Source organism: Pristiophorus japonicus, chromosome 3, assembly GCF_044704955.1.
Source record: "Pristiophorus japonicus isolate sPriJap1 chromosome 3, sPriJap1.hap1, whole genome shotgun sequence".
Classification (NCBI taxonomy): Eukaryota; Metazoa; Chordata; class Chondrichthyes; family Pristiophoridae; genus Pristiophorus; species Pristiophorus japonicus.
In genome coordinates, this window is record NC_091979.1 from 274,469,193 (window position 1) to 274,496,297 (window position 27,105).

Below are 27,105 nucleotides of genomic sequence, written 5' to 3' on the forward strand. Positions count from 1 at the left end.
TTGCGTGTTCTTCTCCTACAAGGGATGGAAAAACAAAGCAGTGAGTGAGTGACTGTCATGTGTTCACCCGGTGGATGCAGTGCGTTCGGTGAGGTTGACTATGAGAGACATGCATCATATTGCATAAGAATTGGGGTGAGTGGCAATGGTGGATGAAGAAATGGGGAGGTGATGAAGTGCATAGAAAGTGAATGCTGGGTGCTGCTGTAATTTGAGGTTGTGTTAGGAATTATGTGATGGAGAATGCTTAGCAAGACAGAGTGAAACGGGCTGGACTTAAACCACATGATGCAGGTAAACCTCCAAATGTGATCACTTTTCAAGACCTGGCCAGGTCATTAAATCACTTCCAACCATGCCTTCTTGGTGAGAGCCACAGGTGTCTGCTTCCCATTGCTGGGAAAAGTATGTTCCACCCGCTCCTGACTGCACCCAGCAGTAATTCTAGGGATGCATCATTAAATCAGGTGCTGCCCTTGGTCTCTGTGCATCCATCACAAACATCTACTGGCTCCACCCAATTCTGTTTCTACATTGTCGCTTTAAACAGAGTTGAGGTCACACATTCGGGTACGCACATGCCTGCTGTGCAACTTGGAATTGCGAAACCCAGAAGGTAAAATTTATTGCTTCAATCAAGCTGAGATCGGGCGATGTATGGTGGGCGATGGCCAGGAGAGCATCGAAATAGTTGACACAGAAGGTGATTTAAGACTTGGCTGAGAGTTCCAGCAACAGATGGGTTAGGTAGGGGTGAAGGCAGGTGAAAGTAGATGCTTTGCAATGACGAGAATATGGTTTCGGAGGCTCGGCTCGGGGTCAAATAGGAAGCTAAGGCTGCTATGCAGTTAGGTTTATCCTCGGACAATTGCTGAGTATTGGTGGTGAGTACTTCGAGTTTGTGATGGGTCGACGATGATAACTTTTTCCTTCCCAGAGGTTAGCAGGAGGAAATTGTGTATTATAAAAGACTAGGAGGGTGAAATTGCCCCTTTCCTTAAGGCCTGTTACCACCAGAAATCGCGACCACGCTGCGGAGTGCAATGGTCGCTGATTTTTCGTGTAATGGCCGTCATTATCAAAATTCCGCTCCTGCGCTATCCCGGCGGTGACCAAGCCGTCTAAAGTGCATCATCGGAGTGCGCACCGCCAATGTTCCCCCCCCCCCCCCCCCCCCGACAGTGAAATTCCACTGAGGAAATCTTCTTCCTGTAAGCCGGTGCCAAAAACTGCTTTTCTAAGGCGGTCCAGTGAGGCTGTAGCCTTCTACAATGGCAGTGTGGCTCCCATTAAAGGGGAGGACACACTGCCACTGCTGCCATGTCTTTTTCTTTTGACGGCCAACTGGCATGCAGGACTGACAGTTATGCCCCCGCGTTCGGCCGGGCTGCCAACAGGCAACCTGGCACCCCCTCTTGGGTGCCAGGCCATTGACCCAGCCGAAACCCTCCCTGCTGGCCCAGTGGACTGAACTTTAAAAACCGCGAAGGCTCTCCTCTTTAAGTGAAGGGGAGAGCCGTGGTGACACAGTGCCGTGACGACTGACAGCGGCGGACACTACAACCTGCCTCAACTTCTGCCCCTCTGATGTGCTCACCGTCGCATATCTGCCCCCATTATGAATGGCTTCTGGACCGCCGGGAGAAACAAAGCTAAAGAGCAGAATTTCGCTCAAGAGGCGGTAAAAACACTTGAAACGGGGGTGCGTCCCATTTCCAGTGGTGGGCAATTTCTGCCCCTTGATGTCAGAGAAGTAAAATTACTGTGGAGGAAGTGGAGGGGTTGAGAGATGCAATGAAGAGGTTTTGCTGGATGTCCTCAGCATTGCATGTCAAAGCTGAGCAATTGTCTTCAGATGTTGACGTGGCAGTGGAAAGAAGCTGAGACGGGGTTGCTAGGGGAATTCTAAGGTGATGGTGTGGGTATAGGAATGGGAATAGAAGCCATTGATAGTTATGTTCTGGTTACAATCGGATAGGTAAGAATGGAACCAAGGACAGTTCTACTGAGCTGGACAGCGGAGAAGAGGCATTGAAACCGTACAGTGTGGTTGATTGTAAATGGCATAATGCACCATGGTCATTGTCAGAGAATATCATTTGTGACTTTGGTTAGGGATGCTGTAGGAGGGGTGGAAACTTAATTGCAGGCTTTCAATCGTCAGTTGTCGGAGAGATGGGTCTGCTTTAGCTAAGTGGTAGCACCATTGCCTTGAAATCTAAAGGTCGTGGGTTCAAGCTCTATTCCAGGAGTGGAGGATAATCTAGGCTGACATTTCAGTGCAGTACTGAGGGAGTTCAGCAGTGTCAGAGGTGTCATGTTTCAGATGAGTTGTTAAACCAAAGCCCCATCTGTCCTTTCAGGTGGATGTAAAATATCCCATGCAATTAGTTAAAGCAGTGTGCCTTGAGCAATTCTGCAATTTCAGTTTGGTTAAACCCAGAGTGAAGTACTTCTGTTGACTTTGGAAATGCAAGCCTCTTGGTGCCAGCGATATTCTTCACTGCCCAGTGTGCATAACATCTCTCACTTCCAGGGACTCTTCTGGATCACTGTTTGGAATGCTTTTAGTATAATCTTATTCTTCTGTTTCCATTTTGTGTTTTGTGATGTTGATGTTTGATATGCACGTTACTTTCTTTTTTGGAATGGAAACTTAAGTATTTTAAATCCATGCCATTTTAGATCAGACCCACCTCTTTTTTTAGTACTTCTGCCAATTCATGCTCGGAAAAGTAGAGTTGGATTCATAACAGATGCTTTTTTTAAAAAAATGTAAGTTTTCCACAAACATGTACACGCACAGAAAAAACTTATGACCCCGTGGAGAGCCAGCATTGTAAACCGGGCAGATCCAATTTGTCTGCACCAGGTTTGTGCACCAAGTCTTAATGTAAACATGACTTTTGTCCTATCCCAACGCACAGATATTTTAGAGAAGAAACATAACAAGAGTAAGACCTATATTCAGTTTAATTAAAAAAAAATTATTTCCTACCAGTTGTCTGTAATATTATAAGCTACTGTGTGAAATTGCATGGAGATGGACATGATTTGGTTTAAATTCAATTGAGCATCTTTGAAAGAAAAACATTTATCTTTAAGTTAGGAATTCCTTGTTTTGTGGAGCCTTCTTGATTTCACTTACTTAGAAACATAGAAAAATAGGTGCAGGAGTAGGCCATTCGGCCCTTCGAGCCTGCACCACCATTCAGTAAGATCATGGCTGATCATTCACCTCAGTACGCCTTTCCTGCTTTCTCTCCATACCCCTTGATCCCTTTAGCCATAAGGGCCATATCTAACTCCCTCTTGAATATATCCAATGAACTGGCATCAACAACTCTCTGCGGTAGGTTAACAACTCTGAGTGAAGACATTTCTCCTCATCTCAGTCCTAAATGGCTTACTCCTTATTCTTAGACTATATGTCCCCTGGTTCTGGACTTCCCCAACATCAGGAACATTCTTCCTGCATCTAACCTGTCCAGTCCCGTCAGAATTTTATATGTTTCAATGAGATCCCCTCGCATCCTTCTAAACTCCAGTGAATACAGACCCAGTCGATCCAGTCTCTCCTCATTTGTCAGTCCTGCCATCCCGGGAATCAGTCTGGTGAACCTTCACTGTACTCCCTCAATAGCAAGAACGTCCTTCCTCAGATTAGGAGACCAAAACTGAACACAATATTCCAGGTGAGGCCTCACCAAGGCCCTGTACAACTGCAGTAAGACCTCCCTGCTCCTATACTCAAATCCCCTAGCTATGAAGGCTTGTATCACACAGGTGGGCACACACATTGTAACTGCCTGTATTTCAGGTGTGGACTTGCTCTGTATGTAGTTTTGCAGTGAGTATTCTATTCAGACACTATTGCGTGAGCCTGATAGTTGAGTTCTTCAGCATTTCTAATCCCAACTGGAAGGTTGAACCGCTTTCAGTCTAACTTGGCTGAGTTTTGCAGGTATGTTAAAGTGTTTCCTAGGTTACCTTCGAGAGACATGGGGATATCAGCTGGACTTAGGTTTTTAATATTTTTTGTAATCTCAAGTCAGTCAGACTTCTCTCCCCACCCCCACTCATTCATTGTCACTGGGCAAAAGAAAATAGCATATTATCCACGTAACCAATGGTGGAGTGGAATTGAATGAAGTCAGCAAGCCTGAATGTCCTCATCCCCAGTTGGAGGAAGGATGCATGTTCCCAAGTAGCTACCCTGCACCCCTTCCAACCCTGATTATTCTGTTGCTGACACCTATTATTTAAATAAGGCTGTCGGTTCCTTTCCGACCCAGAACTGACACAGTTGAGATTGCTCTTTCTTTGCCTACTTCCTTCCTCCGAATGCCACCACAATAAAACTCAAATTTGTGTTTTCGCTAGAGAAAAGACATCGGGGCCGGAAATGGTCGCCAGTAAGGCCCGCCCCTTTCTCGACAGTCCCCAGGTGGTACCCACCTTTTTGCCGCCTGCTGCTGCCGAGTCCCGTCAGGAGCCACTTTCGGCTCCATTGTGTGGGCGGCGGCAGGCGGGCGGGAGCGACCAGCGTCATCAGTTGCAGGCCTCTCCACTCAGGGATCTTCGGAGGCCCTCCAGTGCGCATGCGCGAGATTTTGGCAATTTATTTTTGTCGTTTTTTTATCCCACGTCACGTCATTTCGGCCGCATTTAAGGCTGTTGGGTCTTCGCATAAAGGCATACCACTTTCTTCCAGCTGTGAGTGTGAGAGGGGGGGCGGGGGGAGTGTGAGTGTGGGGGGGGGGGGGAGAGAGTGTGAGTGTGCGGGTGGGGGGAGAGTGTGAGTGTGGGGGTGGGTGGAGTGTGTGAGTGTGGCGGGGGGAGAGTGTGAGTGTGGGGGGGGGGAGAGTGTGAGTGTGGGGGGGGGGAGAGTGTGAGTGTGGGGGGGGGGAGAGTGTGAGTGTGGGGGGGGGAGAGTGTGAGTGTGGGGGGGGGAAGAGTGTGAGTGTGGGGGGGGGAAGAGTGTGAGTGTGGGGGGTGAGTGTGGGGCGGGGTGAAGAGTGTGGGGGGGGAGAAGAGTGTGGGGCGGGGGGAGAGTGTGAGTGGGGGGGAGGGAAGAGTGTGAGGGGGGGAAAAGAGTGTGAGTGTGGGGGGGGAGAGAGTGTGAGTGTGGCGGGGGGAGAGTGTGAGTGTGGGGTGGGGAGAGTGTGAGTGTGGGGGGGGGAAGAGTGTGAGTGTGGGGTGGGGAGAGTGTGAGTGTGGGGGGGGGGAAGAGTGTGAGTGTGGGGTGGGGAGAGTGTGAGTGTGGGGTGGGGAGAGTGTGAGTGTGGGGGGGGGGAAGAGTGTGAGGGGTGGGGGAGTGTGAGGTGGGGAGAGTGTGAGTGTGGGGGGGGGAAGAGTGTGAGTGTGGGGGGGGGAAGAGTGTGAGTGTGGGGGGGGGAAGAGTGTGAGTGTGGGGGGGGGGAGAGTGTGAGTGTGGGGGGGGGAGAGTGTGGGGGGGGGGAAGAGTGTGAGTGTGGGGGGGGGAGAGTGTGAGTGTGGGGCGGGGTGAAGAGTGTGGGGGGGGAGAAGAGTGTGGGGCGGGGGGAGAGTGTGAGTGGGGGGGAGGGAAGAGTGTGAGGGGGGGAAAAGAGTGTGAGTGTGGGGGGGGAGAGAGTGTGGGGGGGAGAGAGTATGAGGGGGGGAATAGTGTGAGGGGGGAGGAAGAGTGTGAGAGGGGAGAATGTGAGGTGGAGATGCAAGAGGAGAGAGTTTGCAGGTTGGAGAGGGGGCAGTCGGAGAAATTGTGACCTACAAACTGTTGAGCAGCCACTCATTTCATCATTGATGACGAGTGGCCAGAAATCTGCGATGAAGACTGGCAAAACCAGGCCCAGAGCTCCCAGGTTTAATGAAGAGGAATTGGAGGAGCTAGTGATGGAGGTGGAAATCATGTCCGCAGTGGGCAACATTGAGTGGGGTGGGGGCCAATACCGGAAATGTTGGAACAATTTGGTGGCGGCAGCAAGAAGAGTGAATAAAAATGTATTCGTACCCTCCTGTCCAACGCCAAAAAGGTTGTGCGCCAGATGTGTGTGTGTGGGGCATCAGCAAAGGGGCTAAAGGCTGCAGAGGTGGTCAAATTGAGCAGGCTGGAGGAGAGCGGCATTAGTGGGTGACCGCCGCTGTGCAACCACAAAGGTTGATGCAGATGTAATGCCACAGCATGGTGTGGTTATATTAATCTCTAACGTGAGCGATGCTCATGGCAGAATGTGAGATGGCACGGCTCACATCTCCGCTTGACCAGCACCCCCCCCCCTGCCCCCCGACAGACTGAAATGTTGTCCTCAACTTGCAGCTGATGGCTCGGACAGCACGGATCAAGGCACACCATCAACCCCTGGCCTTCAGAGAAGGCTACAGACCCCAACATCTCACACTCCGACATTACCCTCAGCCCAAGACAGCGGATCCTTCCCCTCCCCCCCCCCCCCCAGATCACCCATTTTCCATCGCTCCCACCTCCGCCACCCACACCCACGAAGAAGAGGAGAGAGAGGAGGGAGACGGGCCCGAGTTCCTAGGGTTTGGAACGGACTCCACACTGGCGAGCTCTACCAAGCACAGAGGCTGTGACATGAAGGCAAGCAAGGCGCCAGAACCCACCAGGAGCAAGCAACCACCTGTGGATGCAGCACCGCTCTCTGCAATTCAGGAGATGGTCCAGCTATCACGGACGAGCATGGCCATAGGTTGCGATATGTTCCAGACCATGGCTGGGATAGCTGGCAGCATTGCCACCTTCACCCAGCAGCATGATGACAGGATGGACCAGCTCATTACAGTGTTGGAGCGCAGAACCGAGACCATTGAGGCGATGAGGCAAGCGATGGCTTCTGGCCGCGTAGTGCAAGCCCCAGACCCCACACCCTCCAGGCAGACAGCTCTGGAGGAGCAGGAGATCCCGGAGCCTTTGGTCACACCACCTGCCTTCTCACCAAGATGCATACATCTGCAGACATCCCACTGCCCTCCTGCACAACCTCGTCAACCAGGGGCAGCGAGGGGCAGGGGAGTGGCATGCTGTAGTGTAGGTGGGGTGAGGAAGAGGAACTTGCGCATCGCTTCAAGGGGGGCGGAGGGGGAAGAGAGGTAGTGTGCCGGGTAGAGGGGTAGATGTTGGTGGTGTCAATGTAATAATATTATGTAACCTTTGTTATTGTGCACTTGTAAATACACTCACATTGTTGACCCTCTCTTGGTGAGTGTCTGATTTTAATGTCATGTGGTGCCTTGTCCCTCAGGTAATCAGCTTTATCAGGAATATCTTCCCATCCACATATGACTGCACAGTATAATGGGTCCTGTCATCAGGCCATCGCAACATGACAAGGAAGGGTCACCAGGCTGCCATTCAATGACACTCACTTTACCTACTTGCAGAGCAGACCTTAAGGTTTGCACTTCAACCCTCTTTTTCCGAGGCCAAACATGGCCACCCCTGAGATGACATGCTCATCAGTTACATTGCAGTACATTAAATGTCTTTTCCGTGTTCCGTACCTCATGTAATGCTCTTCTGACCATCAGTTGCAGTGATGCGCCATTTCTTTACATCTTCTACCTCTCATTTATTCAGCCTGACATAATCCCATACCTTCTGCGTCGTCACAGTATGCGCCTAAATATGTTCTGCATTAAATGCTCTCACAACTCTGAGGGCATCTTCACTGAGCCTTTACCATCTTTCACGACTCATTGCCGCTTCCTCAGCCACACCTTCCCTTCAACGGAGTCACATGGAGAAACATATCTGAACTCTTTCTGTGCGGATTAAGGTCCATCACATTACTCTATGTGCTGTGAGGTTAATTCGATCTGACAGATTTATTACATCTCGCAGAATAGACTTATGTCCGTCACCATAACAAGGCACACTGGGTACAGGTCTTTTGTGATGAATCAGAACAGATTTTATGAAGTAGTTTCCTTGCAGTACAAAGAAAGACATCTTAACAAGGCGATAATGACAGTCTATTCGTTGAAACCTCAACGGTAGGCCACTGAGTCACTGCGGCGCTTGTCTCTAGCTGTGTTCTATTGACTGTCGTCCTTCCTCAGTTTGCTCTGTAATCGCGCTGCCCCTAAAGTTGAATAGCTGTAACTTTATACCCTTTTCCTCCCAAACAAATGTTGTCAGAGTCTGCAGCTGTCTCAGGCTTACAATAGATCATTCTAACCCTAACCCTCTCACTCTCTAGTTATACGTCGTGCTTCCCTGAGAACTTCTTGAAGGACTGTGTCACAGAATTAATTAATCAGCTTGGCTGGACAAAAGGTGACATGCTGATGACTTTTCAATTATTCATAATTATTTTGCCTTCACCATTGGACTTCTCAATGAAGGTCTTTCAGCAAGGTCAAGAAAAAAGTTTCCATCAGCCTAGACACATTTCAGTCGCTTTTATCACATCCACAACATGACCACCAGCAATAAGTAAAGCAACATCCACCTAACTTGTTTCCAGCAGTCCCACTCGGGATGGTCCAGTATCTGCACCATAGCCGCAATGTGCAGCGCTGCAGCACTCGGAGCCCTTCTCCCTGACGCCCGACTATGGCCAGCTCAGACCTGCTTCCTGCGAGCGGTCCTTCTGGCAGGCGGTAGGTCAACCCGAGGCCAGCATCCCTCACCAAAATGGGCGATTTGCAGCATCCGGCATGGGCGGGCGGCATGACGTCACGCTGGCGGATCCCTCCACGACCAATCTCGCGCCGGGCAGAATGTGGATGGCGGATGGCCGGTTCCGGAGGAATCGCCCAGAAAAACGACATTCCCAGCGGAACCTCGGCAGCTGCGGGCGCAACCTCCACTAATTTTGGCCCCTTTGTCCCAGACCTATATTGGAGTGAATTTTAGAGAAAACATATTTCCAATTCCTGAGAGCATCAGGACTGCATTTTTCTCTCTTCACGGATGAATGCCCAAACCTAGGGATCTCGCTGTTTCTCGGTTTTAACCATCAGATGGAAGTGCCATTTGGTACATTTATACTTTTAGGATTTTTAAAAGTCTAGTTAATATCCCCATGTTCCTCTATCATACCTGTCCAATACAGATAAAACTCAGCTCTGGTAGACTGAAAGCAGTCCAACCATCCAGTTGGGTTTAGAAATGCTGAAGAACTCAACTATCAGGTTCATGATGTACTGTCTGAATAGAACACTCACTGCACACCTACATACGTGCAAACTGATCTCAGGTATACATCAATACAGAAGGTGCATGTATAACTCTTGTCAGCTTGCAATCTGACACCCAAGCACACTCGAGGTGTGAGGTGTCAGACCCTCCAGCAGGCCATCTCACTGCTTGGATTTCTCACCTTGTGGTGCGTAACTTCAGTCTGGCACAGATTCACAGAAATCCTCAACTTCTCTCAAACTGCATCATTTTCTGGTGCTAGAAGGTTTATTTTGAAACAGTGTGTCTTTTTACAATTCAGATTACTTTACTTCTTGAAATTTATATTTTTGACTTGATTGCTCTACATCTGCAAACATGGTTTCAAAACAATAAAATTGTAATTTAACTTTTGAAAAGCTTATAAAAACAGCTTGCTGATTTGATGGTTGTACATTTACAGCCCACCTTTTGCAACCTGCCATTTCCTTGTGTTTTGTACATTCCGATATCCTCTTGTTCAATGACGGTGCTCAATGTCAGCCAATCCATCTTGGTGACAGTTCACATCTAATATTTTGAGAAATGCAAACACATCAAAATAATCTAATCTGACATCAATTACTTCATTCCTTTTTCTGACAGGTCATCATGATTGGGGATGATATTGTGAATGATGTTGGTGGAGCCCAGCAGTGTGGTATGAAGGCTGTCCAAGTAAGGACAGGCAAGTACAGGTTAGTAAATTTACAGATCTATCCTTCATTATGTGAGAGTCTTAACAGACCTAATAAGGATGAGTGCACCTCTGTGCATTTAAATGCCAGCAGAGAATCATTCCAGTGTATCCCATTTCAAGCACACCAATGGGTGGAGAGAGCTTCATTGGAGGCAAGAAAGAAAACTAGTATATTCCCTGAAGCCCAGACTACAGTTTGCCATAAAGGAGAATCTGTGTTAGAATCATAGATGTGGGAACAGAAAAAACCGTAGGCAAAATGAAATAGCCTTGTATTAATATCTAATCCAATGTAATCATCTTTTTAAAGGTTGGCAGTTATTCTTGTACTCCAGCCCTGTCATGTGGAATCGAATATAGAAGAACAATGACACTTTTTTGCCCTCGTCAGTTACTCTAGTGACTGTTATAGGCCATTGTAAACCTGCATACAGACAACAGGTAGTTTATGCATTACAAATGTCAAAAAGGTAAGTACAGATAAGGGAGGCCATTTGACCCAGTGAGCTCATCCTCCTATAAAACCTACAATGTATGCCTCCCCCACAGCCATCACAGCATCTAACTGCCTCTTAAATAACGACAGATTTTGCTTCCAATGCATTACCCAGAAGGCCAGCGTGGGTATTATTTATTCTTTGTGAAAATACTTCCTGATATTAATCTTGGACTTGCCTTAAGCCAGTTTACACTTTTATCCGTTTGTCTTGCGGTTTAGCTTGAATAGTGCTCAGTATTGACCTTCTCTACTCCACTTAGTGTCTTTATAAATACCTCCTAAATGTATTCACTTGCCGGCTTCTGAGTCTGAAGCGCCCCTGTTCGTCGATCCTTTCCTCATAACTCCATCCTCTGAGAATAGGGATCAGCCTTGTAACCCTCTTCTGCACTGCTTCTAGTTGCGTGCATGTTCCCTTTTGTGCTCTGTCCTGAGATGGTTTGGCAATGCCTTGTGCAAAAGTGCCAAAGGCCCACCCAGTACACGTGCTAGCTGCACACCAATAATGACCTGTATGCATTGCGCACCTTTAAATATAAATATGGGCACAGAATAATTTTTCTGTGGGTCTATTTATAAGGCGACAGGTTGATCATATTGCAGTGGATAGTTTTTACAGCTGTGCCAGCTGTTTGACATATTTTGCATTATTTTGACTGCAATTGGGCACTGTTGTTCTCCAAAGGCTGCATTTCTGAATTCTTTTTAATTTGTATGTAAACATGCTGTCAGGTTTGGTTTTAAACAAGAAGCATACAGCATATTTTATTAGACGGTAATCTTTCTTTTGAAGAATGATTCTGCTTAACATCTAGTCCTGGTTCTAATACTCCGAGGAAAGAAGTGAGCGAATTGATCAGTGTAATTGAGACCAAGGATTATCAAGTAAAGACAACTCTGGTGTACCTTCTGTTCCTGTTAATTGAGTCATTTTTTTTATTTGAAGGGAACTCTAATTACCCACTAATTTGAATTGAGCAATTTAAATAAAAGAGCACGGGAATTGTTTCTGCACAATTTCAATTTGAATTTAAGATCATTCAAATAAATCCACTTTGAATTGAGCCTGCAGAAAGTCCTGATTCTTTAGTATATCAAATTTGCAACAGTTGGCCTGGTGGAAAACTATTTCATCAGAATGGTTACTGGGGAAATGTTGTGGCTCTGAGCTGGCAAGTTCTATGTCGTGGATTTGCTTTTTAAAAGCCCTGCAATATAGATGTGGTTCTTCCTCTATAGCTTTCCTGACGCAAGGCTGTAATGCTGCAGCATATTCATTCTTTAGCTTTACTAGCCCAGGATTCCCTCAAATGGCCTAACTGGCAAGTTACGGCAAAATTTGCACTGTTCTTGCTGTCAGCAACTTACACCAAAATGTCTTAATCGTATTAGAGTACTCCGGAACATAAATCAAGCGAGAGTCAGTGTAAATCATCAGGGCCTAAGGAAAGCAGGGAAGTTATGATAAATATTCCTTTTTTATGTCTGAAAATGAAAGTTTGAAGCCATCAAACCATCATTTATGCACATTAGGCATAGCATGTTTAAGAAAATGCAATCATGGAAGATTTTGATTGTTAATATACTGCATTCTGATAAGCGGCAGAAGTTTCACTGAATCGCAGTAGAAGATAGAGGGAATATGGGCAGAGCATAAGAACAGGCGCAAGTGACGTGTGCCTGAATTTCCTCGATCCTTTGTGCTGAAAATCAGCATTACGCCGCACTTACACCGTTGTTTCAGCACGGGTTTTCAGCAAATTCTGGGCCACCATTTCTGATAAATATTTTTCAACTGCTAATGATGTAACTTCTGTCGGTGTTTGCGAAACCATGTGTTTGTGTTAACCTGAAGTGTTCCTGTTTTTACAATTGTGTTCCTATGTTATTTTTCAACTACTGGAAGATATTAGACTACCTCTAGGTGGTGCTGTTAACTGCAAATATGCTACTGTGAAACATTCCAGCATAATTATAATAGAATAAATCTATGATAGTTCCCATAATTAAACTGTCACCCTTAATTTATATCCTAACCTGTTGGCACTGAATTAGCTCTTATATCTAACTATATCTGCAGTTGGGATATTTTGAATCATGCTAGGCATGAGGTAATCAAGACAAATCCTTCAAACTTGTGTTTCAACAGCTAAAATGTATAAAATTCAATGCAGTAATGTCATTAATGTGACATTTAACATTTAAGTGGAAAAATGCACTCTCTCTAGATGCTAATCAGAATTCATGGCAAGTTGAAACAAAATCCAGATTCTCACTTACAGCTTCACGCCAACGTAAGAAGATAGGAACATAAGAAATAGGAGCAGGAGTAGGCCATACAGCCCCTCGAGCCTGCTCCGCCATTTAATAAGATCATGGCTGATCATCGACCTCAACTCCATTTTCCTGCCCTATCTCCATATCCCTTGATTTCCCTAGACTCCAAAATTGTATCTATCTCAGCCTTGAATATACTCAGAGGCTCAGCATCCACAGCCCTCTGGGACAGAGAATTCCAAAGATTCACAATCCGCTGATTGAAGAAATTCCTCCTCATCTCTGTCTGAAATGGCCAACGCCTTATCCTGAGACTGTGCCCCCTAGTTCGAGAGAGAGGATCTCAGTGCGTATGCCCCAAAACTAGAAGCTACAATCGAGACCAAAGAGGAATTCTACTCCAGCCTCGAACAATCCCTATCCCGAGTACCAATGGGAGACAAGCTGATCCTCCTGGGCGATTTTAACGCCCGAGTTGGAAAGGACACAGTTCTCTGGGGAAGTGTGATTGACAGAGGGGGTGGAGAAATCCAACTTCAACGGTACCCTCCTCCTGATGAAATGCTTAGAAACATGTCCTCGTCATAACCAACACCCTGTTCCGCCAAAAAGACAAGAATAAGGCTTCATGGCAACACCTTTCGCTCCAAGCACTGGCATTTGCTGGACTATGTCATCGTCGAGCGAGGGACCGCCAGGACGTGCGCATCACCATGACAGGAGCTGACAACTGCTGGACGGATCACCGCCTAATCCACTCTGTCATCACCATCACTGTAGCCCCACAACAGCGACGGCAACAGAAACAATGCCGGAGGAAAATAAACACTGGAGCACTCCATGACCCAGCTAAGCAAGCACTATTCAGCCAGCGCCTCACTGCCAACCTGGCAACTCCCAGTGACCCAGAGATGCAGAATGTCCACAGCACCAGGCTTCCATAATTAGCACTTGTGAAAAGTGGCTCAGTCACTCGACCAGGAAACACCAAGACTGTTTCGACGAGAATGGCCAAGAGATCCAGGAACTAATAAGCTGCAAGCACAAGGCATTCTTGAACTGGAAACAGCAACACAACTCGAGAGCAAGAAAGCAACTCTACAGACATCTGAAGGCCGAGGTCCAACAAAAAACTTGCAAGCTAAAGAACAGATAGTGGGTGGAGACAGCGCAGGAGATTTAGCAACTAGCTGATAACCACGACGTGCGTGGATTCTTCAGCGCAGTCAAGATCATCTATGGCGCAAGCACCCAAACCCCTTCCCCACTGCTGGCTAAGAACTGAGAGGTACTCATCAAGGACAGAGAGGCAGTCAGTGCCCGCTGGAAGGAGCACTTTGATGATCTCCTTAACCGAGACTCTGTCTTCGACATGGGTGTCCTCAACTGCAACCCGCAGCATGCTACCCACCACCATCTCAGCACAGCCCCAGCCTGGCATGAGGTAGAAAAGACCATCCGATAGCTGAAAAGCAACAAGGCCTCAGGAGCAAATGGAATCCTCACTGAAGCACTAAAACATGGTGGAGAAACACTTTTGGCGCGAATACACAACCTAATTTCTCTCATCTGAAAGGAGGAGAGCATGCAAGGGGATCTCAGAGATGCGGTAATCGTGACCATCTTCAAGAAAGGCGACACGTCCATTGCGGTAACTGCAGAGGAGTTTCCCTAATGTCTACCACTGGGAAAGTCATCGCAAGAATCCTCCTCAATCGCCTTCTCCCAGTGGCTGAAGAGCTCCTCCCAGAGTCGCAATGCGGATTCCGCCCACTAAGGGGCACAATGGACGTGATCTTCACCATGCGGCAAATCCAAGAGAAATGCAGGGAACAGCACCAACACTTGTACATAGCCTTCTTTGACCTCACAAAGGCCTTCGACGCTGTCAACCGAGAAGGGTTATGGAGCATCCTCCTCAAATTCGTCTGCCCTCAAAAGTTTGTCACCATCCTTCGCCTGCTTCATGATGATATGCAAACTGTGATCCTGACCAATGGATCCACCATAGATGCAATTGACGTTTGGACCTGGATCAAGCAAGGCTGTGTCATTGCACCAATGCTCTTCTCGATCTTCCTTGCTGCAATGCTCCATCTCACCCTCAGTAAGCTCCCCACTGGAGTGGAGCTAATCTATAGAACAAATAGGAAACTGTTCAACCTCGGTTGCCTCCAGACCAGAACCAAGGTCGTCCCATCCTCGTCTTTGAATTACAGTACGCAGACAACGTCTGCGTCTGCGCACACTTGGAGGCCGAACTCCAAGCCATTGTCAACACCTTCACCGAAGCATACAAGAGCACGTGCCTTATGCTAAACATCCGTAAAGCAAAGGTCCTCTAACAACCTGCCCCCGCCACACAACACTGCTCCCTGATTATCAAAATCCATGATGCGGCCTTGGATAATGTGGACCATTTTCCATATCTTGGGAGCCTACTGTCAACAAGGGCAGACGTTGATGACAAAGTCCAACACCGCCTTCAGTGTGCCAGTGCAGTCTTTGGTCGCCTGAGGAAGAGAGTGTTTGAAGACAAGGATCTCAAACCCGGCACCAAGCTCATGGTCTACAGAGCAGTAGTGATTCCCACCCCCTATATGCCTCAGAGACACAGACTATGTACAGTAGGCACCTCAAAGCACTGGAGAAGTACCACCAACACTGTCTCCGCAAGGTCCTGCAAATCCATTGGCAGGATAGGCACACCAACGTCAGCGTTCTCGCTCAGGCCAACATCCCCATAATCGAAGCACTGACCATCCTCGACCAGTTCTGTTGGGCGGGCCACATTGTCCGCATGTCTGATACGAGACTCCCAAAACTAGCGCTCTACTCGGAACTCCTACACGGCAAGCGAGTCCCACATGGGCAGAGGAAACGCTTCAAGGACATCCTCAAAGCCTCCTTTAAAAAAAGTGCAACATCTCTACCAACACCTGGGAATTCCTGGCCTAAGACCGCACAAAGTGGAGGAAAAACATCCGGGAAGGCGCCAAACACCTTGAATCTCTACGCCGAGAGCAAGCTGAAACCAAACGTAAATAGCAGAAGGAGCGCACGGCATCCCATCCACCCCACCCACCCGTTCCTTCAACCACCGTCTGCCCCACCTGTGACAAAGACTGTAGGTCCTGCATAGGACTCATTAGTCACATGAGAACTCATTTTTAGTGTGGAAGCAAATCATCCTTGACTCCGAGGGACTGCCGAAGAAGAAGAGGAGTTCTAGATACTCCAGCCAGGGAAACAACCTTTCAGCATCGACTCTGTCAATCCCCTTTAGAATCTTGTATGTTTCAATGAGATCACTGTAATTCTTCTAAACTCCAGAGATTATAGGCTCATTCTACACAATCTACCATGATAAGACAGCCCTCTCATCCAGGAATCAATCTCGTGAATCTTTATTGTACCGCCTCCAAGGCAAGTATATCCTTTCTTAGATAAGGAGACCAAACCTGTGCACAGTACTCCAGGCGTGGTCTCACCAAGGCCCTGTACAATTGGAGCAAGACTTCCTTACTCTTATACTCCAACCCCCTTGCAATAAAGGATAAAGGACAACATGCCATTTGTCTTCCTTATTACTTGCTGTACCTTGCTAGCTTTCTGTATTTCTTGCACGAGGACATCCAAGTCTCTCTGAACACCAATATTTAAAAGTTTCTCACCATTTAAAAAATATTCTGTTTTTATATTCTTCCTACCAAAGTGAATAACTTCACAATTCCCTGCATTATATTCCATCTGCCACCCTATTGCCCACTCTCTTAGTCTATCTATAATCCCTTTGCAGATGTTTTGTGTTCTCCTCACATCTTACTGTCCCACCTAGTTTTGTATCATCAGCAAACTTGGATACATTACACGGTCCCTTCATCTAGGCCATTAATATAGGTTGTAAATAGCTGAGGCCCCAGCACTGATCCTTGTGGCACCGCACTAGTTACAGCCTGTCAACCTGAAAAAGACCCATTTTTCCCTACTCTCTGTTTTCTGTCCATTAACCAATCCTCTATCCATGCTAATACATTACCTCCAACCCCATGAGCCCTTATCTTGTGTAATAACCTTTTATGTGGCGAAGTGGGAGCCCCGATTTGTTCTAATTGCAAATTCTCTTTTTTGAGTCAATTCGTGTCTGAACCAAGCCACTCCAATCTACATTTAGAATTACTGTTTTGAAAGTACATTCAGTCTCTCTGGGGACGTGATCCATTTACCTAAGTTTGGAGGGCCTAGATACCCCTGGAGTTTACCTTGGCAAAGCACTGGTTAACTATCTACTGCTTATCCAGCTAGCACCACCGCCACACATTGAGACATTGGCTTGCAGGGTTTTCTGGAGTGGGAAGAATCCCAGCCCTAATGATGGGTGTGCTTTTCAGTGTCCATTAGTGAGCCAGACAGGATGGTTAATCAGCAATGCTGTCCTGGAGTACTGTAAATTGGGCTGAGTTGACTATTTCTGCTTGATACTCTGGGTTTGTCACAGTTCCCAGTTTAGTTTGGTGATTTCTCATTGCCGCTATTACTGCTGAGCTGACTGTGCACTAGATGTCTCGGTTGGCTTGTTTGAAGTTAGTCTTGGTAACTGTTACGTCTTGAGTAAAGAATCTGACCAGATACTGTAAACTCAAAGGAATGTGTGACCGTAGTCCTTTATTACAGGTCTCCAGAGTGCCTCTCCAGCCTGAGAGACCTCCTTATGTACAGGTGCTCCTAAGGGATTGAGGGATCACTTGGGACGCCAGGGGATGAGCCCTCTGGTGGTTAAATAAGATATTTACTGGTTTACATATATAACAACATTCTCCCCCCCCACCCTCCCCCCCCCCACCCACCCCGCCAAAGTCTGTAGTGTAACTATTTACAATGTGAGTCGATCTGGGGCCTTCCTTTCCGTGGTTGATCGTCTCGGTGCAAATGCTGGTTTTGGTGAGTCGTTTGTTGGGCCCTCGCTGGGCTGCTGCGCAGCTGGCCTTGCAGGGCTGCTGGGTGTGGTGAGTCCTGCTGGGCTGCTGCAGGTGATGGGTTCTGCTTCGTGGTCAACTACTGGGCCGGTTGCCACTGATGTGTGTGTTGGGGTGTCGAAAAAGGTAGAGTCTATTGTTGGTTGTTCTGGATAGTCCATGATTCTGAATTTGGTTTGTTCCAAGTGTTTTCTGCAGGTGAGTCCATTTGAAAGTTTGACCAGAAACACCCTACTCCCCTCTTTGGCCACGACAGTGCAGGGAAGCCACTTGGGACCTTGTCCATAGTTCAACACAAATACAAGATCATTAATCTCAATTTCGCTTGACACATTTGCGCAATCATGATATGTATTCTGTTGAAGCCGCCTGCTCTCTACCTGGTGGTGTAGATCAAGGTGGACTAATGAGTGCCTTGTCTTAAGTGCCCTTTTCATGAGCAGTTCAGCGGGGGGAACCCCAGTGAGCGAGTGGGATCTTGTGCGGTAACTAAGCAGGACTCAGGATAGGCGAGTGTGCAGTGAGCCTTCACTTACCCTCTTCAAGCTCTGCTTGATTGTTTGCACTGCTCGCTCTGCCTGACCATTGGATGCTGGTTTAAATGAGGCAGATGTGACATGTTTGATCCCATTGCGGGTCATGAACTCTTTGAAATTGGCACTGGTGAAGCATGGCCCATTGTCACTCACAAGGACGTCAGGCAGGCCGTGCGTGGCAAACATGGCCCGCAGGCTTTCAATGGTGGCAGCAGACGTGCTTGCCGACATTATCTCGCATTCAATCCATTTGGAGTATGCATCTACAACCACAAGGAACATTTTTCCCAAGAATGGGCCTGCATAGTCGACATGGACCCTGGACCACGATTTGGAGGACTAGGACCATAAACTTAGTGGTGCCTCCCTGGGTGCATTGCTTAACTATGAACATGTATTACATTTGTGCACGTAGGACTCTAAGTCTGCATCGATACTGGGCCACCATGCTTTCATCATTATAATGCCTGGGTGGGTACTGTGGAGGTCACTAATGAAAGTGTCCCTGCCCTTTTATGGCACCACTACCCAATTACCACATAGGAGGCAGTCTGCCTGTATGGACATTTCAACTCTGCGCCGCTGGTACGGCTTTATTTCTTCCTGCATCTCTAACGGGACACTAGACCAACTCCCGTGGAGGACAGTAAGGGGTCCTGGCTCGACCAGGTTCTAATCTGTTGGGCAATAACAGGTGATTGCTCACACTCGAATGCTTTCATTACCATAACTAAATCTGCGGGCTGTGCCATCTCCACCCCTGTGGTGGGCAATGGCAGCCTACTGAGAGCATTGGCACAGTTTTCTGTGCCTGGCCTGTGGCGGATGGCATAGTTGTATGCGGACAATGTAAGCGTCCATCTCTGGATGTGGGCCGATGCATTTGTATTTATCCCCTTTCAGAAAAGAGGGATATAAGTGGCTTATGGTCGGTTTCCAATTCAAATTTGAGCCCAAACAGTTATTGATGCAGTTTCTTTACCCCGTAAACACACACTAACGCTTCTTTTTCGATCATGCTGTAGGCCCTCTCAGCCTTAGACAGACTTCTGGATGCATAAGCAACCGGTTGCAATTTCCCAGATCATTAGCTTGATGCAATACACACCCAACACCGTATGACGACGCATCACATGCTAGTACCAAACGCTTACATGGATCATACAACACAAGCAATTTATTTGAGCATAACAGTTTCCTAGCTTTCACAAAGGCATTTTCTTGGCTTTTACTCCATACCCATTCATCTCCTTTACGCAGTAAAGAGTGCAGTGGTTCTAACAGTGTGCTGAGAACCGGTAAGAAGTTACCAAAGTAGTTCAGGAGTCCTAGGAATGACCGCAGCTCCATCACGTTCTCTGGTCTCGGTGCCTTCTCGATTGCCTCCGTCTTCGAATCGGTGGGCCTGATGCTGTCCGCCGCGATTCTTCTCCCCAGGAACTCCACTTCAGGCGCCAGGAAAACGCACTTTGAGCGTTTTAACCTGAGCCCCACACGATTAAGACGACTAAGAACCTCCTCCAGGTTCTGCAAGTGCTCGACGGTGTCCCGACCTATAACCAAGATGTCGTCCTGGAAAACCACGGCGCGCGGGACCGACTTCAGCGAGCTTTCCATGTTCCTCTAGAATATCGCCACGGCTGATCGAATCCCAAACAGGCATCTGTTGTAAATGAAGAGACCTTTGTGTGCGTTGATGCAGGTGAGGCCCTTCGATGATTCCTCCAGCTCCTGCGTCATGTAGGCCAAGGTCAAGTCCAGCTTTGTGAATGTTTTTCCTCCCGCCAGCGTCGCAAATAGGTCGTCTGCCTTTGGTAGTGGGTATTGATCCTGCAGGGAGAAATGATTGATAGTTACTTTGTAATCACCACAGATTCTGGGGGTGCTATCTTCCTTGAGGACTGGAACAATCGGGACTGGCCCACTCGTTGAATTTGATTGGCGAAATGATGCCCTCTCGTTGCAACCGGTCCAGCTCGATTTCCACCCTCTCTCATCATGTATGGTACCGCGCTCGCCTTGTGATGGATGGGTCGTGCCCCAGGAATCAAGTGGATCTGCACTTTTGCTCCTTGGAACTTCCCTATGCCCAGTTCGAACAGTGAGGGGAACTTGTTTTGGACCTGGGCACACGAAGTGTCATTGATGGATGAGAGCACTCGGACGTCGTCCCAATTCCAGCGTATCTTTCCCAGCCAGCTCCTGCCGAACAGCGTGGGGCCATTGCCCAGTACCACCCAGAGTAGTAAATTGTGCACCGCTCCATTGTAGGAGACCTTTACAGTAGCACTGCTGATTATGGGAATCCGTTCCTTTTGTGTACGCTCTCAGTTTGGTACGAATGAGAGTCAGGACTGGCCTTGAGGCCTTGCTGCACCACAATTTTTCGAAAGTCTTTTTGCTCATTATGGACTGGCTTCCACCCTTGTCCAGCTCCTTTGACATCGGGAGTCCATTTAATTCAACCTTCGGCATTATTGTGGTAAATGTGTGCACCCCATATACCTCTGCCTCCTCGGTCTGAGGCTCTGGTTCGTCGTGATACGCTGTGGATCTGTCCTCCTCTGCAACATGGTGGTTTGCAGGATTAGCAGGGTTTGCAGCTCACCTGCACATATATTGGAGGTGTCCCATTGTTCCACAGTCCTTGCAAGCGTATTCTTTGAAGCGGCATGAATGGAAACGATGATCACCTCCTCAGCGCCAACAAGGTGATAATGGCCTTGCATTCACCACCCTTGATGATGGACTCTGAGACAGCTGCGGACATGCAGATGCAGGTATGTGAGTCCTGCCCTGTACGTTACGATTTGAAAACAACATAACTTTGTTCACAGTACTTGCAGCAGCACTCGTGTGCTGAGAGATTTGTTTGGTATTGTCATTGGTGGCGATGAACGCCTGGGCTATCGCTATGGCTTTACTCAAGGTTGGGGTCTCTACAGTCAAAAGTTTGCTAAGTATTACTTCATGGCCAATGCCAAATACAAAGAAGTCCCTGAGCATGTCCTCCAAGTGTCCTTCAAATTCGCAATGTCCTGCAAGGCGCCTTAGCTCAGCGACGTAGCTCGCCACTTCCTGGCCTTCAGACCTCTTGCATGTGTAGAACCAGTACCTCGCCATCAGAACATTTTCCTTCGGGTTTAGATGCTCCCGGACCAGTGTGTACAAATCATCGTACGACTTCTCTGTGGGTTTCGCTGGAGTGAGTAGATTTTTCATGAGGCCATACGTTGGTGCCCCGCAAACGGTGAGGAGGATCACCCTTCATTTGGCAGCATTCACTTCTCCTTTCAGCTCGTTGGCCACGAAGTATTGGTCGCGTCGCTCCACGAAGGTCTCCCAATCATCTCCCTCCAAAATTTCTCCAGGATGCCCACGATTCTCTGCATTGTTGCGGTGGGGTTCGTCATCTGTATCTAGTCGCCAGTTGTTATGTCTTGATTAAAGAATCTGACCAGATACTGTAAGCTCAAAGTAATGTGTGACCGTAGTCCTTTATTACAGGTCTCCAGAGTGCCTTTCCAGCCTCTGAGGCTTCCTTATGTACAGGTGCTCCCAAGGGATTGAGGGATCCCTTGGGACTCCAGGGGATGAGCCCTCTGGTGGTTAAACCATGTATTTATAGGTTTACCTATATAACAGTAACTATGGTGAACTCATGACCAAATAAACATTAAAAAGATGGTCTTTTAACCTGTTATTCAATAGCCTCGTCCTAATCTAATAAATCCTTCCACTTCTTTGTTCCATCCGATCTCATGCAATCTCTTCTATCTCTATAACACCTCCTGAACACTCCATTCTTCTAGCCCTGGCCTTCTGTGTAACCCATCCTCTTTCTGCCCCTTCCCCGCCAATATTCGCGACAGAGCTTCAACTTCCTTGGTGTCTCTCCCAACATTCATAAACCTTCTGCATGTGTCTGTCTTTTTTGTTTAAACGTTTTTAAAAACCCATCTCTTCAACTTATCTTTTCCTTACTGGCTCAACATCCATTTTTATTGCACCTATTTGTGAAATGCTTTGGTATTTTTCATATATATTAACAGTGAATCAGTCATTATCACTGAGGTAGCAACATTACTTTTCTTGGCTCCTTCACTACTCTTCTAGCTCGTCATCACTATTTTAATGTGGGCTTTTATTTTTTTAAATAAATTGCAGAAAAGTGTAATAAAAATAGAACTTTTTTTAACTTGTTGATGTGACTAACTCAGGCTTGGGACTCGACCCAATTCTAGTTAGACAATAAGAACTCTGATTATAAATACAATATTGTAGTAACATGCACCTGAAACAATTGCTACTGCCAGTAATTTACAGTGTAGAACTCTACTACTATAACACTGTGATCTAATTAGTGCAACTAAACTGAAATGCAACTGAGAGGTACTGTTTGTGTATAATGTATTTTTCTTCTCTTGCTCTCCTGAAAGCTTGCTCTGAGGTACTGTCCCATTGGCAGTGGGCACACTCGGTACTTTGTTCAAGTGGATGCTTTAATGATGTGTGTCAGCAGGTTATGCTACCAGGCTGGGGAGGGGTGGGAAGATGGATCGCTGCATAACCTGATCGTGTCCTAAGCTACAATCCCCACTGTAAAGTATGCACCTGTGAGTAGAATTGTGAGGCTACGGCCACACTAATCTGAAAACGCCGATCTCGTCTGATTCTTGGAAGCTAAGCAGAGTCAGGCTTGGTTAGTACTTGGATAGGAGACCACCTGGGAATACCAGGTGCAGTAGCCTTTGCAACAAGAGTTGTAGAATTGTGAGTGGCTTCGCCAGTCACGTGATGTTCACAAGACTCAATAAAACCCCAGTTGAGTCTAGGTCATCCAGATGAGGTATGCAGTTGTGAGCCTCATGGATGAACTGGCAATGTGTAGTGTGATTGTTAAACCTTTGTTAATAAACTAACTAGTTCTGAATAGCAATGTGTTGCTATGAATGCTTAAGCAAAGAACCCATGAAGTAAATACATTACACCCCCACGCACACATTTACAGTGGGGAGTGACAGGACCGCAATCAGGAGTGGGAATCCTGGGTGGGTTTTTTTCTATTCCTTAATCCAGTGCTGAAGCCAGTGGCCACACCCCTTACTCCACCCCAACTAAAATCTAATTCCACATTGGCCTGGGAACAAATCTGGCATGTGTTCTGCACTCACTGGATAAACCTGCTAAGCACCTCATTCTTGTGCAACCTCATCCCTTCATACCACCGCTGGCGACTGTGACTTCAGCTGCCCAGGCCCCATACTCTGGAATTTCTCTCTTAAACTCGTCTGTGTCTGTACCTCCCACCCCTCCTTTAAGACCCACCTCTTTAAGCAAGCTTTTGGTCACCGCTTCTAATATTTCCTCCTTTGGCTTGGCATGCACCTTTGATTATGCCTCTGTGAGGCATGTTTTTATATGTTACAGTTGACACAGATGCCACAACAAATAAAAATATATATATCCTTCAGATAACCTCATGTCCTACATATGGGACACCGCCCTGAACTTGTTGTAATCCCATCACTGTAAAGCTCACATGGTAGGCACTGTGCAGTTAGATACTTTTTTTTCCCAACACCATGTCTGACTCTTTGCCTTAACATAGACATCTGCCCCCAGGTCTGGGATTGGGCCAGTTCACTGCAAGTGATTTGAATCATCTGTCTTTTCATTCTATACACTATTTAAATTCTATCAAGTAATTCAAATCTCTAGGTACAGAATGGAATAACTGCATGCTATCTCAAAATTACAAAATGCTACAGAAAAATAAAAATTGGACCTCACAGAAAAGTGTTTCTTTCACCTTTTATGTGCCAAAGGAATGTTCCTGGATGCTTAAGGGCTCTGATTTAATTAACACAATTTAATCTTTGTGTAACATTTCTGCCTCATTTTTCTTTTGGCCTGAGATGAGTCTATTTTTCAGTTAGATTAGCTTTGCAGACAGGCCTACTTGGTGATTACCATGTTGAAAACGTTAACTGTCATTCAGCTAGTGTGTGCACTATGACTCCATGACATTACAGCACATTAGATTATTATCTGACAGAGAGAAAACAAACTGAGCAGCATATGTATTTTTCTAAGGGTCATACATCAGACTTTCCAGGGTGTCGATGATCTTTGTGCTGTCAGTGAGGAGAAAGATGAGAGGCTATGGAGAGTCCCAACACATGACTGTGGGCATGTGGTCTTTGATATTCTACTTTCCTAAGATTTTTAAATGTAGTTCCACACTTTATATCGCTTTGTGGAATTAAGTCAACTTAGCATGCAAGCTCTAAAATGTTTAGTCTGCAATGAGGTGGATATCTGGATTTGATCAAAACATAACCCAGTACCATTAGATCCAAAAATTTAAATGTTATACAGTAGTTCATTGCATGGGCCATTTTTAGGGGAAAAAAGTAAATGGGAAGTTGCATTGAACCAAATATAAAGGCACAATTTAACATACAAGTCTTGATTTATTTTGATATTTGTAGCTACTGGTTTAATGAATCTCCTGGGGCTTCCTGGGCAAATAAATGTGGAAAAGCGGGAAGAATGGTGTACAAGGAGAGAAGGGAAGGGTTTTGATTTTTTGATTATTATTCTTATTTAATGACTGGTTTGCCTTTGGTTCAGATGTTTAGGATATAATGAAAATATAATTTAACAACATTTGCAACAATAACAGATCTGATGTTCTGAACCCTATTTAAAAAAAATTACCCATTCATAATTTTAAATTAAATTTTAAATACTGCACAGACTGTGTCACTGCATGTTCAGGTTTAAGATCATTTTCACATCCCCCGCCTCCCACCCAGCTCAGGGACACCCAGGCTAATTTTGTCGCACTAAAGTTGCCCTGGCTGAGATTGCCTAGCTTGGCACGAGAGTGGGAATAGAACCTGGAACCTGCCTGGTACATGTAGCTCAATGACTTGCTGTACATTGTGCCATCGGGGGCAGGAACTATTTATTTAAAGTAAATTTGGATTAGATTGCACTTTCTGTTCATGAAGCTGAAGGATATTGAGGATGGTTCCCATTTTCTATTAATACCTCATCATAATTGCCATCAATATGTGTGTGTCAATCACATTTGCAAACCTCTATTTGTATCTTCATCTGCTCATCTTGTATGAAATGGTATCTTTCAGCTGGGGTGGATTCTCTCAACAGAAGGTTGCCATTTACCAAATGTCCAATGAACTGCAGCTCATCACAGCACCATACATTTGACTCTCAAATTGACAGCCAAGTAGTTTATCCACCATGGATGTTATCCTTGTTACACTGAGGAACAGTGCACACAAAAAAAACTATACCAATAGACATCTGGTGGGGTGAACCTAAAAAGCTTTGTTTGCATGGAGGCACCTACATTGGTTCTAGTATTACTCCAGTCACTTTGGCTTAACTACTAAGCCAACCAGGTTTAACTTCATCCATCTATTCTCCTATCACCTAATTTTTAATCACACTCTAATTTTGGTGACCTGTAATTTTGCAATAATGCAGAACACGTGAAGCTAGGGAATCTGAATAGCTAATTCATCCCCAGAATAGGTAACGATTGCATAAACAATGCTTATGACTACAGATTCAGTTATTAGACAAGCGATAGATATAGATATATATCTATAAAGTCTTTTTATCAAGATTTTGTGCTTCATGGGAACTGTAACACTCTCCTAATTTTATTCAGATAATCAGAGAACATCATCCAAAAAAGCAGCAAAGAGTACAAAGTCAAATGTACAGCACAGAATTGCAGTTCTCGATTTAGGTCACAAAAGTATGTTGTTGTGTTATGCCAGATGTACATGACTTGTTGTGACGACCAGTTCAGCATCTTTTCTCTGCACTGTATACCCCAGTGTCAATTTAGAAAATGATCACTAGTTTTTGAATAATCCAGCCCATTCTCTTACAATGGGAAATCAGATCGGGAAATAGTTACTGCCTGTCACCTTCATTTAACAGAGACAAAAATCTAATGTGCTGTAAATAAAGTCTGTTCTTTTATCTTTAATATTCCAGTCAACATGTGTTGCACGCTCTCTTTATTTTTTTCTTTGCAGATTGATTACATTTTTCAGGATAATTTGATATGTCAAAATTAGCTAATTGATGCACGGCTGTGGGAGCTAGATTAAATCGAACTAGTCAAAATGATCAACCCAGAGAATAGATAGGTCCAGTTACATCATTTGCAACTGAATAAATCAATTTTGTAAACCTTTTCTTGTGACTTAGCCACTGCCATTGTGTTTAAAATTGTTCTGCCATTGCTATATATACAAAAACAGCCAGTGAATTGGGAAAAGTAGTTTGTGCTTCTATTCATTCTTCTTCTGGCTTGAACTGTGCAGGCACTTAGATGAGAAATGATTAGTTCGCTGACATGCTTAATGAGTTCAGTTGGAGTATTGACCTTTACTGGAACCATAGGACGATGAAGTAGGCCCCTTAATTGCTGCACTTCCTGCCTGCCCTGATTAGCCATTCTTGGTCTACTCCAAGTAAAGGTTACCTTGGAGAGCAGGAACTAAAGTACACATGAGCTTAGTCTGTTTTGTTTCAAGCAAATATACGTAATTGAGATATTCCAAGTGTAAATGGAGTTGATTATGCAATGGTTGGTCAGTGGTCCATTACAGAGATTCTGGCTATTCAGAATCCGTTTGTAAACACACAATCCCAAAACAGTGACATGTCACATATACCATCGATGTTTTTTTTCTTCTGGCATCCATTTATAAAACACGATTTTAAAGTTGCCTAGTGTTTTTAATATAGTCATTATCTTGCACGTTGTCGAGATAGATTACATAAAGTAATTCCAAAGGTGCAAAATTACAGACATTTTCTGGTGAATGTTCTCATACAAAACAAATGTACATTTTAATTGCAAGTGAAATGAAATAGATTAAAGTGCAGACAGATTTGATATT

The 27,105-nt window shown here is 46.0% G+C and overlaps 1 protein-coding gene and 1 pseudogene across 2 annotated transcripts in view; both read left to right on the forward strand.

The window, feature by feature from the left end:
- Window positions 1-27,105, forward strand: part of lhpp (phospholysine phosphohistidine inorganic pyrophosphate phosphatase) — a 180,035-nt gene that overhangs the window by 89,601 nt on the left and 63,329 nt on the right. The window contains exon 6 of one of the 2 annotated variants that reach the window (XM_070875013.1): window positions 9,770-9,861. The exons of the other annotated variant lie outside the window; for it this stretch is intronic. Within the exon in view, the coding sequence (XP_070731114.1) occupies window positions 9,770-9,861 (92 nt within the window). The remainder of the gene's footprint in view (window positions 1-9,769; window positions 9,862-27,105) is intronic. 2 annotated transcript variants of the gene reach the window in all.
- On the forward strand, window positions 22,784-22,902 carry LOC139260541 (5S ribosomal RNA; annotated as a pseudogene).